At 42.8% G+C, this 14,384-nt stretch overlaps 1 protein-coding gene across 1 annotated transcript; it reads right to left on the reverse strand.

The window, feature by feature from the left end:
* Positions 1-12,045: 12,045 nt before the first annotated feature.
* Positions 12,046-13,254, reverse strand: LOC118226863 (mucin-2-like; the record flags this gene model as incomplete). Its single annotated transcript, XM_035416830.1, has 1 exon — positions 12,046-13,254. A coding segment is annotated over one exon (1,209 nt), but the record flags the coding sequence as incomplete, so codon positions are not given.
* Between the last annotated feature and the right edge of the window lie 1,130 nt (positions 13,255-14,384).

The raw sequence follows: 14,384 nt of genomic DNA on the forward strand, positions 1-14,384 counted from the left end.
TGCGGACAGGCGAGGCTTACCAGCTTGTTGACCGAGTCCTGAATGCGCGCTTGCGTCTCCGTCCTGAGTTCTACATTCTCTGGAAAGCTCACGTCATTGATCTTGTAGGCCAGGCTCAAAGCGAAGGAATTATCTGATAACCCTGAAAAAGAAATGATTGGAAGGATATTCTTCAAAAACAAATTTGGGTTTGACTTTTTATTGTAACACGTCAAAGCATTCAGTTTGTATCACTGAGGTAACACCATCATCTGTAACGATGTCTCTGTATGAAGAATTCTCAACTTCAACAAATAATCTTTTGACAGAGTCACACTCTATAAAATGATAAAAAGATAATATAACATTGAATAATATTCTTGCTGCACTTTTTAAATAAGGTCCAATGAAAGTACTGAATTAAAGATGGCTGAAAAATGCAGAGGAACACTTGCAAAGACGGGGTGTGTGGATGTGTTACGTACGTTCATATGTGAGATTCTGCACCCTCACGGTATCATTCAGCCGGATTTCATCACCATTCAAGAAAGGACTGCCCTTTGCCAGAACATCACTCTCACTGGGGACGGTGTTGTTGGTGTGGAACACAAGTCGGACAAAGATAAAAACTGGACCCACACTGCAGAAACACATGGAGATGACATTAGGATTGGAAGTCCATCAAACCAGCAGATTTGACAGAGAAATGATTTCACATGGAAGACCCCAACTACTAAAACGAAACATAAAGATGGAAACATACACTGTACGTGGAGCTGCTGTGGTGGTCACTGCTGGAGAATTCGTTGTGGCAATCACCGGGGAAGCTGTAGTGGTTGTAGGACCTTAAAGTACAGAAACAATGAGACACTGAAATGAACCAAGCAAGAGTGGTCAGTTCTGACAAAATGAGAAGGTCACTCTATCAAATACAATATCATGAGTTGAACTACAGAAAGTCATGTTTTATGATGCAAAAACAGCATGATTTTCAGCATGAGTTGATGGGTGCCAGGGGACACTTACCACTAACTGCCAGTATCGCAGCCAGGAAGTTGCTTGGTTGGTTGATGTCTCCTTCATGATAGACATACTCCACATTCGCATGAATCTCATTGGGCAGGTGGCTGCAGGAAGACGTGAAAAGACAAAATTTAGGAGGTTTGCCCAGTGCTAATCAAATGCAACTTTTGTAGATTTTATCTCAAGTATTAACATGCAACTTTTCTCCAATAAGACATGTTAAATTCATATTGTGATTTACAAAATCATGCCAGAAGTCTCAGGTTTGAAGCTTACGTGAAATTTGCTTGTGGGAAGGTGAAAGGACTTGCATTAGGTTGGATCAGCAATCCGTTCATCTGGAGGTTGAAGCAGAAATAAGGAGGTGAGTGAAAATGTTACAGCTGGACACTAATTTAGTACTGTCAGGGTCTCTGTAGAGAATGTTCTGGTCTACGATTAAAGTCTGTTTGTTGCTACTTTACTGTGCTGCGTGCGGACAGGCGAGGCTTACCAGCTTGTTGACCGAGTCCTGAATGCGCGCTTGCGTCTCCGTCCTGAGTTCTACATTCTCTGGAAAGCTCACGTCATTGATCTTGTAGGCCAGGCTCAAAGCGAAGGAATTATCTGATAACCCTGAAAAAGAAATGATTGGAAGGATATTCTTCAAAAACAAATTTGGATTTGACTTTTTATTGTAACACGTCAAAGCATTCAGTTTGTATCACTGAGGTAACACCATCATCTGTAACGATGTCTCTGTATGAAGAATTCTCAACTTCAACAAATAATCTTTTGACAGAGTCACACTCTATAAAATGATAAAAAGATAATATAACATTGAATAATATTCTTGCTGCACTTTTTAAATAAGGTCCAATGAAAGTACTGAATTAAAGATGGCTGAAAAATGCAGAGGAACACTTGCAAAGACGGGGTGTGTGGATGTGTTACGTACGTTCATATGTGAGATTCTGCACCCTCACGGTATCATTCAGCCGGATTTCATCACCATTCAAGAAAGGACTGCCCTTTGCCAGAACATCACTCTCACTGGGGACGGTGTTGTTGGTGTGGAACACAAGTCGGACAAAGATAAAAACTGGACCCACACTGCAGAAACACATGGAGATAACATTAGCATTAGAAGTCCATCAAACAGCAGGTTGGACAGAGAAATTATTTCACTGGCAGGTCCCCAACTACAAAACCAAAGATAATAATGGAAACATACACTGTATATGGAGCTGCTGTGGTGGTCACTGCTGGAGAATTCGTTGTGGCAATCACCGGGGAAGCTGTAGTGGTTGTAGGACCTTAAAGTACAGAAACAATGAGACACTGAAATGAACCAAGCAAGAGTGGTCAGTTCTGACAAAATGAGAAGGTCACTCTATCAAATACAATATCATGAGTTGAACTACAGAAAGTCATGTTTTATGATGCAAAAACAGCATGATTTTCAGCATGAGTTGATGGGTGCCAGGGGACACTTACCACTAACTGCCAGTATCGCAGCCAGGAAGTTGCTTGGTTGGTTGATGTCTCCTTCATGATAGACATACTCCACATTCGCATGAATCTCATTGGGCAGGTGGCTGCAGGAAGACGTGAAAAGACAAAATTTAGGAGGTTTGCCCAGTGCTAATCAAATGCAACTTTTGTAGATTTTATCTCAAGTATTAACATGCAACTTTTCTCCAATAAGACATGTTAAATTCATATTGTGATTTACAAAATCATGCCAGAAGTCCCAGGTTTGAAGCTTACGTGAAATTTGCTTGTGGGAAGGTGAAAGGACTTGCATTAGGTTGGATCAGCAATCCGTTCATCTGGAGGTTGAAGCAGAAATAAAGAGGTGAGTGAAAATGTTACAGCTGGACACTAATTTAGTACTGTCAGGGTCTCTGTAGAGAATGTTCTGGTCTACGATTAAAGTCTGTTTGTTGCTACTTTACTGTGCTGCGTGCGGACAGGCGAGGCTTACCAGCTTGTTGACCGAGTCCTGAATGCGCGCTTGCGTCTCCGTCCTGAGTTCTACATTCTCTGGAAAGCTCACGTCATTGATCTTGTAGGCCAGGCTCAAAGCGAAGGAATTATCTGATAACCCTGAAAAAGAAATGATTGGAAGGATATTCTTCAAAAACAAATTTGGATTTGACTTTTTATTGTAACACGTCAAAGCATTCAGTTTGTATCACTGAGGTAACACCATCATCTGTAACGATGTCTCTGTATGAAGAATTCTCAACTTCAACAAATAATCTTTTGACAGAGTCACACTCTATAAAATGATAAAAAGATAATATAACATTGAATAATATTCTTGCTGCACTTTTTAAATAAGGTCCAATGAAAGTACTGAATTAAAGATGGCTGAAAAATGCAGAGGAACACTTGCAAAGACGGGGTGTGTGGATGTGTTACGTACGTTCATATGTGAGATTCTGCACCCTCACGGTATCATTCAGCCGGATTTCATCACCATTCAAGAAAGGACTGCCCTTTGCCAGAACATCACTCTCACTGGGGACGGTGTTGTTGGTGTGGAACACAAGTCGGACAAAGATAAAAACTGGACCCACACTGCAGAAACACATGGAGATAACATTAGCATTAGAAGTCCATCAAACAGCAGGTTGGACAGAGAAATTATTTCACTGGCAGGTCCCCAACTACAAAACCAAAGATAATAATGGAAACATACACTGTATATGGAGCTGCTGTGGTGGTCACTGCTGGAGAATTCGTTGTGGCAATCACCGGGGAAGCTGTAGTGGTTGTAGGACCTTAAAGTACAGAAACAATGAGACACTGAAATGAACCAAGCAAGAGTGGTCAGTTCTGACAAAATGAGAAGGTCACTCTATCAAATACAATATCATGAGTTGAACTACAGAAAGTCATGTTTTATGATGCAAAAACAGCATGATTTTCAGCATGAGTTGATGGGTGCCAGGGGACACTTACCACTAACTGCCAGTATCGCAGCCAGGAAGTTGCTTGGTTGGTTGATGTCTCCTTCATGATAGACATACTCCACATTCGCATGAATCTCATTGGGCAGGTGGCTGCAGGAAGACGTGAAAAGACAAAATTTAGGAGGTTTGCCCAGTGCTAATCAAATGCAACTTTTGTAGATTTTATCTCAAGTATTAACATGCAACTTTTCTCCAATAAGACATGTTAAATTCATATTGTGATTTACAAAATCATGCCAGAAGTCCCAGGTTTGAAGCTTACTTGAAATTTGCTTGTGGGAAGGTGAAAGGACTTGCATTAGGTTGGATCAGCAATCCGTTCATCTGGAGGTTGAAGCAGAAATAAAGAGGTGAGTGAAAATGTTACAGCTGGACACTAATTTAGTACTGTCAGGGTCTCTGTAGAGAATGTTCTGGTCTACGATTAAAGTCTGTTTGTTGCTACTTTACTGTGCTGCGTGCGGACAGGCGAGGCTTACCAGCTTGTTGACCGAGTCCTGAATGCGCGCTTTGCGTCTCCGTCCTGAGTTCTACATTCTCTGGAAAGCTCACGTCATTGATCTTGTAGGCCAGGCTCAAAGCGAAGGAATTATCTGATAACCCTGAAAAAGAAATGATTGGAAGGATATTCTTCAAAAACAAATTTGGGTTTGACTTTTTATTGTAACACGTCAAAGCATTCAGTTTGTATCACTGAGGTAACACCATCATCTGTAACGATGTCTCTGTATGAAGAATTCTCAACTTCAACAAATAATCTTTTGACAGAGTCACACTCTATAAAATGATAAAAAGATAATATAACATTGAATAATATTCTTGCTGCACTTTTTAAATAAGGTCCAATGAAAGTACTGAATTAAAGATGGCTGAAAAATGCAGAGGAACACTTGCAAAGACGGGGTGTGTGGATGTGTTACGTACGTTCATATGTGAGATTCTGCACCCTCACGGTATCATTCAGCCGGATTTCATCACCATTCAAGAAAGGACTGCCCTTTGCCAGAACATCTCTCTCACTGGGGACGGTGTTGTTGGTGTGGAACACAAGTCGGACAAAGATAAAAACTGGACCCACACTGCAGAAACACATGGAGATAACATTAGCATTAGAAGTCCATCAAACAGCAGGTTGGACAGAGAAATTATTTCACTGGCAGGTCCCCAACTACAAAACCAAAGATAATAATGGAAACATACACTGTATATGGAGCTGCTGTGGTGGTCACTGCTGGAGAATTCGTTGTGGCAATCACCGGGGAAGCTGTAGTGGTTGTAGGACCTTAAAGTACAGAAACAATGAGACACTGAAATGAACCAAGCAAGAGTGGTCAGTTCTGACAAAATGAGAAGGTCACTCTATCAAATACAATATCATGAGTTGAACTACAGAAAGTCATGTTTTATGATGCAAAAACAGCATGATTTTCAGCATGAGTTGATGGGTGCCAGGGGACACTTACCACTAACTGCCAGTATCGCAGCCAGGAAGTTGCTTGGTTGGTTGATGTCTCCTTCATGATAGACATACTCCACATTCGCATGAATCTCATTGGGCAGGTGGCTGCAGGAAGACGTGAAAAGACAAAATTTAGGAGGTTTGCCCAGTGCTAATCAAATGCAACTTTTGTAGATTTTATCTCAAGTATTACATGCAACTTTTCTCCAATAAGACATGTTAAATTCATATTGTGATTTACAAAATCATGCCAGAAGTCCCAGGTTTGAAGCTTACTTGAAATTTGCTTGTGGGAAGGTGAAAGGACTTGCATTAGGTTGGATCAGCAATCCGTTCATCTGGAGGTTGAAGCAGAAATAAAGAGGTGAGTGAAAATGTTACAGCTGGACACTAATTTAGTACTGTCAGGGTCTCTGTAGAGAATGTTCTGGTCTACGATTAAAGTCTGTTTGTTGCTACTTTACTGTGCTGCGTGCGGACAGGCGAGGCTTACCAGCTTGTTGACCGAGTCCTGAATGCGCGCTTGCGTCTCCGTCCTGAGTTCTACATTCTCTGGAAAGCTCACGTCATTGATCTTGTAGGCCAGGCTCAAAGCGAAGGAATTATCTGATAACCCTGAAAAAGAAATGATTGGAAGGATATTCTTCAAAAACAAATTTGGATTTGACTTTTTATTGTAACACGTCAAAGCATTCAGTTTGTATCACTGAGGTAACACCATCATCTGTAACGATGTCTCTGTATGAAGAATTCTCAACTTCAACAAATAATCTTTTGACAGAGTCACACTCTATAAAATGATAAAAAGATAATATAACATTGAATAATATTCTTGCTGCACTTTTTAAATAAGGTCCAATGAAAGTACTGAATTAAAGATGGCTGAAAAATGCAGAGGAACACTTGCAAAGACGGGGTGTGTGGATGTGTTACGTACGTTCATATGTGAGATTCTGCACCCTCACGGTATCATTCAGCCGGATTTCATCACCATTCAAGAAAGGACTGCCCTTTGCCAGAACATCACTCTCACTGGGGACGGTGTTGTTGGTGTGGAACACAAGTCGGACAAAGATAAAAACTGGACCCACACTGCAGAAACACATGGAGATAACATTAGCATTAGAAGTCCATCAAACAGCAGGTTGGACAGAGAAATTATTTCACTAGGCAGGTCCCCAACTACTAAAACCAAAGATAATAATGGAAACATACACTGTATATGGAGCTGCTGTGGTGGTCACTGCTGGAGAATTCGTTGTGGCAATCACCGGGGAAGCTGTAGTGGTTGTAGGACCTTAAAGTACAGAAACAATGAGACACTGAAATGAACCAAGCAAGAGTGGTCAGTTCTGACAAAATGAGAAGGTCACTCTATCAAATACAATATCATGAGTTGAACTACAGAAAGTCATGTTTTATGATGCAAAAACAGCATGATTTTCAGCATGAGTTGATGGGTGCCAGGGGACACTTACCACTAACTGCCAGTATCGCAGCCAGGAAGTTGCTTGGTTGGTTGATGTCTCCTTCATGATAGACATACTCCACATTCGCATGAATCTCATTGGGCAGGTGGCTGCAGGAAGACGTGAAAAGACAAAATTTAGGAGGTTTGCCCAGTGCTAATCAAATGCAACTTTTGTAGATTTTATCTCAAGTATTAACATGCAACTTTTCTCCAATAAGACATGTTAAATTCATATTGTGATTTACAAAATCATGCCAGAAGTCCCAGGTTTGAAGCTTACTTGAAATTTGCTTGTGGGAAGGTGAAAGGACTTGCATTAGGTTGGATCAGCAATCCGTTCATCTGGAGGTTGAAGCAGAAATAAAGAGGTGAGTGAAAATGTTACAGCTGGACACTAATTTAGTACTGTCAGGGTCTCTGTAGAGAATGTTCTGGTCTACGATTAAAGTCTGTTTGTTGCTACTTTACTGTGCTGCGTGCGGACAGGCGAGGCTTACCAGCTTGTTGACCGAGTCCTGAATGCGCGCTTGCGTCTCCGTCCTGAGTTCTACATTCTCTGGAAAGCTCACGTCATTGATCTTGTAGGCCAGGCTCAAAGCGAAGGAATTATCTGATAACCCTGAAAAAGAAATGATTGGAAGGATATTCTTCAAAAACAAATTTGGATTTGACTTTTTATTGTAACACGTCAAAGCATTCAGTTTGTATCACTGAGGTAACACCATCATCTGTAACGATGTCTCTGTATGAAGAATTCTCAACTTCAACAAATAATCTTTTGACAGAGTCACACTCTATAAAATGATAAAAAGATAATATAACATTGAATAATATTCTTGCTGCACTTTTTAAATAAGGTCCAATGAAAGTACTGAATTAAAGATGGCTGAAAAATGCAGAGGAACACTTGCAAAGACGGGGTGTGTGGATGTGTTACGTACGTTCATATGTGAGATTCTGCACCCTCACGGTATCATTCAGCCGGATTTCATCACCATTCAAGAAAGGACTGCCCTTTGCCAGAACATCACTCTCACTGGGGACGGTGTTGTTGGTGTGGAACACAAGTCGGACAAAGATAAAAACTGGACCCACACTGCAGAAACACATGGAGATAACATTAGCATTAGAAGTCCATCAAACAGCAGGTTGGACAGAGAAATTATTTCACATGGCAGGTCCCCAACTACAAAACCAAAGATAATAATGGAAACATACACTGTATATGGAGCTGCTGTGGTGGTCACTGCTGGAGAATTCGTTGTGGCAATCACCGGGGAAGCTGTAGTGGTTGTAGGACCTTAAAGTACAGAAACAATGAGACACTGAAATGAACCAAGCAAGAGTGGTCAGTTCTGACAAAATGAGAAGGTCACTCTATCAAATACAATATCATGAGTTGAACTACAGAAAGTCATGTTTTATGATGCAAAAACAGCATGATTTTCAGCATGAGTTGATGGGTGCCAGGGGACACTTACCACTAACTGCCAGTATCGCAGCCAGGAAGTTGCTTGGTTGGTTGATGTCTCCTTCATGATAGACATACTCCACATTCGCATGAATCTCATTGGGCAGGTGGCTGCAGGAAGACGTGAAAAGACAAAATTTAGGAGGTTTGCCCAGTGCTAATCAAATGCAACTTTTGTAGATTTTATCTCAAGTATTAACATGCAACTTTTCTCCAATAAGACATGTTAAATTCATATTGTGATTTACAAAATCATGCCAGAAGTCCCAGGTTTGAAGCTTACTTGAAATTTGCTTGTGGGAAGGTGAAAGGACTTGCATTAGGTTGGATCAGCAATCCGTTCATCTGGAGGTTGAAGCAGAAATAAAGAGGTGAGTGAAAATGTTACAGCTGGACACTAATTTAGTACTGTCAGGGTCTCTGTAGAGAATGTTCTGGTCTACGATTAAAGTCTGTTTGTTGCTACTTTACTGTGCTGCGTGCGGACAGGCGAGGCTTACCAGCTTGTTGACCGAGTCCTGAATGCGCGCTTGCGTCTCCGTCCTGAGTTCTACATTCTCTGGAAAGCTCACGTCATTGATCTTGTAGGCCAGGCTCAAAGCGAAGGAATTATCTGATAACCCTGAAAAAGAAATGATTGGAAGGATATTCTTCAAAAACAAATTTGGGATTTGACTTTTTATTGTAACACGTCAAAGCATTCAGTTTGTATCACTGAGGTAACACCATCATCTGTAACGATGTCTCTGTATGAAGAATTCTCAACTTCAACAAATAATCTTTTGACAGAGTCACACTCTATAAAATGATAAAAAGATAATATAACATTGAATAATATTCTTGCTGCACTTTTTAAATAAGGTCCAATGAAAGTACTGAATTAAAGATGGCTGAAAAATGCAGAGGAACACTTGCAAAGACGGGGTGTGTGGATGTGTTACGTACGTTCATATGTGAGATTCTGCACCCTCACGGTATCATTCAGCCGGATTTCATCACCATTCAAGAAAGAACTGCCCTTTGCCAGAACATCACTCTCACTGGGGACGGTGTTGTTGGTGTGGAACACAAGTCGGACAAAGATAAAAACTGGACCCACACTGCAGAAACACATGGAGATGACATTAGGATTGGAGTCCAGCAACCCACTGATTTGACAGAGAAATTATTTCAAGGTAGGAACTCAACTATAAAAGATGATTATGGAAACATACATCATACGTGGAGCTGTTTTCGTGGTAACTCTTCCCGCAAATGTTGGTGCTTGTGAAATGTTAGCAACACTTCTTGTGGCTGCTTGAGAAATTGCTGTAACAATAGCTGAAGTTGCTGAAGATGCTGGATAATTTGTTCCAACAGTGACAGGTGCAGCTTCTGTGGTGGTCATTGTTTTAGTTGTGGTAGGGGCTTCAGTTGCTGTTAGAGCACTTGTTGTCATCAAAAAACTAGTGGTTGTTGGAAGGTTTGTAATGGTAAAGGATTCAGTAGTTGTTGGTGCACTTGTAATTTGGGCCATAGATGTTTTTGGAGGGCTTGTTGTGCTTGGGGATTCAGTAGTTGATGGAGCACTTGTTGTAGTTAGGGCCATAGTTGTTGTTGGTGGGCTTGATGTGGTAAGGGATTCAGTTGTTGTTGGAGCACTTGTTGTAGTTGGGACCATAGTTCTTGTTGGTGGATTTATTGTAGTAGGGGCTTCAGTTGTTGTTGGAGCACTTGTTGTTGTTGAGGCGATAGTGGTTGTAGGAGAGCTTGGTGTGATCGGGTATTCAGTTGTTGGAGCAATTGATGTAAAAGGAGCCATAGTTGTTGTTGGTAAAATTCTTGTGGTAGGTGCACCTTTTGTGGTGGTCATTTTATCAGTGAATGTTTGTGCGACTGTGGATAGAACAATGGGCAGTTCTGTTGCTGGTTGTGGAGGATTTGTAACAAGAGCTGACGTGGTTGTTAAATGGCTTGCTGTAGTACTGGCTACAGTCGTTGTTGGAGCACTTGTGATAGTCGGGGCTGTTGTTCGAGCACTTGATGTAGTTGGGGCTATAGTTGTTGTTTGAGGGCTTGTAGTTGAGGCTATAGTGGTCATTGTTGTGGTTGTGGTGGTATTTGCTTCTGCTGTTGTTGTAGCACTTGTTGTTGTAGGGGCTTCAGTGGATGTTGCAGCACTTGATGCAGTTGGTGCTGTAGTTGTTGTTTGAGGGTATGGTGTGGTAGGGGCTTCAGTTGTTGTTGGAGCACTTGTTGTAGTTGGGGCCATAGTTGTTGTTGATGGGTTTGTTGTGGTAGGGGCTTCAGTTATTGTTGGAACACTTGTTGTAGTTGGGGCCATAGTTGTTGTTAGTGGGTTTGTTGTGGTAGGGGTTTCAGTTGTTGTTGGAACACTTGTTGTTGTTGGGGCCATAGTTGTTGTTGGTGGGCCTGTTGTGGTAGGAACTTCAGTTGTTGTTGGAGCACTTGTTGTTGTTGGGGTCATAGTTGTTGTTGGTGGATTTGTTGTGGTAGGGGCTTCAGTTGTTGTTGCAGCACTTGTTGTAGTTGGGGCCATAGTTGTTGTTGGTGGGCTTGTTGTGGTAGGGGCTTCAGTTGTTGTTAGAGCACTTGTTGTAGTTGGGGCCATAGTTGTTGTTAGTGGGTTTGTTGTGGTAGGGGCTTCAGTTGTAGTTGGAACACTTGTTGTTGTTGGGGCCATAGATGTTGTTGGTGGGCTTGTTGTGGTAAGGGCTTCAGTTGTTGTTGGAGCACTTGTTGTAGTTGGGGTCATAGTTGTTGTTGGTGGGTTTGTTGTGATAGGGGTTTCAGTTGTTGTTGGAGCACTTGTTGTAGTTGGGGCCATAGTTCTTGTTGGTGGGTTTGTTGTGGGAGGGGCTTCAGTTGTTGTTGGAGCACTTGTTGTTGTTGAGGCGATAGTGGTTGTAGGAGAGCTTGGTGTGATCGGGTATTCAGTTGTTGGAGCAATTGATGTAAAAGGAGCCATAGTTGTTGTTGGTAAAATTCTTGTGGTAGGTGCACCTTTTGTGGTGGTCATTTTATCAGTGAATGTTTGTGCGACTGTGGATAGAACAATGGGCAGTTCTGTTGCTGGTTGTGGAGGATTTGTAACAAGAGCTGACATGGTTGTTAAATGGCTTGCTGTAGTACTGGCTACAGTCGTTGTTGGAGCACTTGTGATAGTCGGGGCTGTTGTTCGAGCACTTGATGTAGTTGGGGCTATAGTTGTTGTTTGAGGGCTTGTAGTTGAGACTATAGTGGTCATTGTTGTGGTTGTGGTGGTATTTGCTTCTGCTGTTGTTGTAGCACTTGTTGTTGTAGGGGCTTCAGTGGATGTTGCAGCACTTGATGCAGTTGGTGCTGTAGTTGTTGTTTGAGGGTGTGGTGTGGTAGGGGCTTCAGTTGTTGTTGGAGCACTTGTTGTAGTTGGGGCCATAGTTGTTGTTGTTGGGTTTGTTGTGGTAGGGGCTTCAGTTGTTGTTGGAACACTTGTTGTAGTTGGGGCCATAGTTGTTGTTAGTGGGTTTGTTGTGGTAGGGGTTTCAGTTGTTGTTGGAACACTTGTTGTTGTTGGGGCCATAGTTGTTGTTTGTGGGCCTGTTGTGGTAAGGGCTGCAGTTGTTGTTGGAGCACTTGTTGTAGTTGGGGCCATAGTTGTTGTTGGTGGGCTTGTTGTGGTTGGGGCTTCAGTTGTTGTTGGAGCACTTGTTGTAGTTGGGGCCATAGTTGTTGTTGGTGGGCTCGTTGTGGTAAGGGCTTCAGTTGTTGTTGGAGCACTTGTTGTAGTTGGGGCCATCGTTGTTGTTGGTGGGCTTATTGTGGAAGAAACTTCAGTTGTTGTTGGAGCACTTGTTGTCGTTGGGGCCATAGTTGTCGTTGGTGGGTTTGTTGTGGTAGGGGCTTCAGTTGTTGTTGGAACACTTGTTGTTGGGGCCATAGTTGTTGTTAGTGGGTTTGTTGTGGTAGGGGCTTCAGTTGTTGTTGGAGCACTTGTTGTAGTTGGGGCCATAGTTTTTGTTGGTTGGTTTGTTGTGGTAGGGGTTTCAGTTGTTGTTGGAGCACTTGTTGTAGTTGGGGCCATAGTTGTCGTTGGTGGCTTTGTTGTGGTAGGGGTTTCAGTTGTTGTTGGAACACTTGTTGTTGTTGGGGCCGTAGTTGTTGTTGGTGGGCTTATTGTGGTAGGGGTTTCAATTGTTGTTGGAGCACTTGTTGTCGTTGGGGTCATAGTTGTCGTTGGTGGGTTTGTTGTGGTAGGGGTTTCAGTTGTTGTTGGAACACTTGTTGTTGTTGGGGCCATAGTTGTTGTTGGTGGGCTTATTGTGGTAGGGGCTTCAGTTGTTGTTGGAGCACTTGTTGTAGTTGGGGCCATAGTTGTTATTGGTGGGATCGTTGTGGTAGGGGCTTCAGTTGTTGTTGGAGCACTTGTTGTAGTTGGGGCCATAGTTGTTGTAGGTGGGTTTGTTGTGGTAGGGGCTTCAGTTGTTGTTGGAGCACTTGTTGTAGTTGGGGCCATCGTTGTTGTTGGTGGGCTCGTTGTGGTAAGGGCTTCAGTTGTTGTTGGAGCACTTGTTGTAGTTGGGGCCATCGTTGTTGTTGGTGGGCTTATTGTGGAAGAAACTTCAGTTGTTGTTGGAGCACTTGTTGTCGTTGGGGCCATAGTTGTCGTTGGTGGGTTTGTTGTGGTAGGGGCTTCAGTTGTTGTTGGAACACTTGTTGTTGGGGCCATAGTTGTTGTTAGTGGGTTTGTTGTGGTAGGGGCTTCAGTTGTTGTTGGAGCACTTGTTGTAGTTGGGGCCATAGTTTTTGTTGGTTGGTTTGTTGTGGTAGGGGTTTCAGTTGTTGTTGGAGCACTTGTTGTCGTTGGGGCCATAGTTGTCGTTGGTGGCTTTGTTGTGGTAGGGGTTTCAGTTGTTGTTGGAACACTTGTTGTTGTTGGGGCCATAGTTGTTGTTGGTGGGCTTATTGTGGTAGGGGCTTCTGTTGTTGTTGGAGCACTTGTTGTAGTTGGGGCCATAGTTGTTGTTGGTGGGTTTGTTGTTGTAGCGGCTTCAGTTGTTGTTGGAGCACTTGTTGTTGTTGGGGCCATAGTTGTTGTTGGTGGGTTTGTTGTGGTAGGGGCTTCAGTTGTTGTTGGAGCACTTGTTGTAGTTGGGGTCATAGTTGTTGTTGGTGGGCTTGTTGTGGTAGGGGCTGCAGTTGTTGTTGGAGCACTTGTTGTAGTTGGGGCCATAGTTGTTGTTGGTGGGCTTGTTGTGGTTGGGGCTTCAGTTGTTGTTGGAGCACTTGTTGTCAGTTGGGGCCATAGTTGTCGTTGGTGGGTTTGTTGTTGTAGGGGCTTCAGTTGTTGTTGGAACACTTGTTGTTGTTGGGGCCATAGATGTTGTTGGTGGGCTTGTTGTGGTAAGGGCTTCAGTTGTTGTTGGAGCACTTGTTGTAGTTGGGGTCATAGTTGTTGTTGGTGGGTTTGTTGTCATAGGGGTTTCAGTTGTTGTTGGAGCACTTGTTGTAGTTGGGGCCATAGTTGTTGTTGGTGGGTTTGTTGTGGGAGGGGCTTCAGTTGTTGTTGGAGCACTTGTTGTTGTTGAGGCGATAGTAGTTGTAGGAGAGCTTGGTGTGATCGGGTATTCAGTTGTTGGAGCAATTGATGTAAAAGGAGCCATAGTTGTTGTTGGTAAAATTCTTGTGGTAGGTGCACCTTTTGTGGTGGTCATTTTATCAGTGAATGTTTGTGCGACTGTGGATAGAACAATGGGCAGTTCTGTTGCTGGTTGTGGAGGATTTGTAACAAGAGCTGACGTGGTTGTTAAATGGCTTGCTGTAGTACTGGCTACAGTCGTTGTTGGAGCACTTGTGATAGTCGGGGCTGTTGTTCGAGCACTTGATGTAGTTGGGGCTATAGTTGTTGTTTGAGGGCTTGTAGTTGAGACTATAGTGGTCATTGTTGTTGTTGGGGCCATAGTTGTTGTTGGTGGGCTTATTGTGGTAGGGGCTTCAGTTGTTGTTGGAGCACTTGTTGTAGTTGGGGCCATAGTTGTTGTT

The sequence above is a fragment of the Anguilla anguilla genome, chromosome 5 (assembly GCF_013347855.1).
Source record: "Anguilla anguilla isolate fAngAng1 chromosome 5, fAngAng1.pri, whole genome shotgun sequence".
Classification (NCBI taxonomy): Eukaryota; Metazoa; Chordata; class Actinopteri; order Anguilliformes; family Anguillidae; genus Anguilla; species Anguilla anguilla.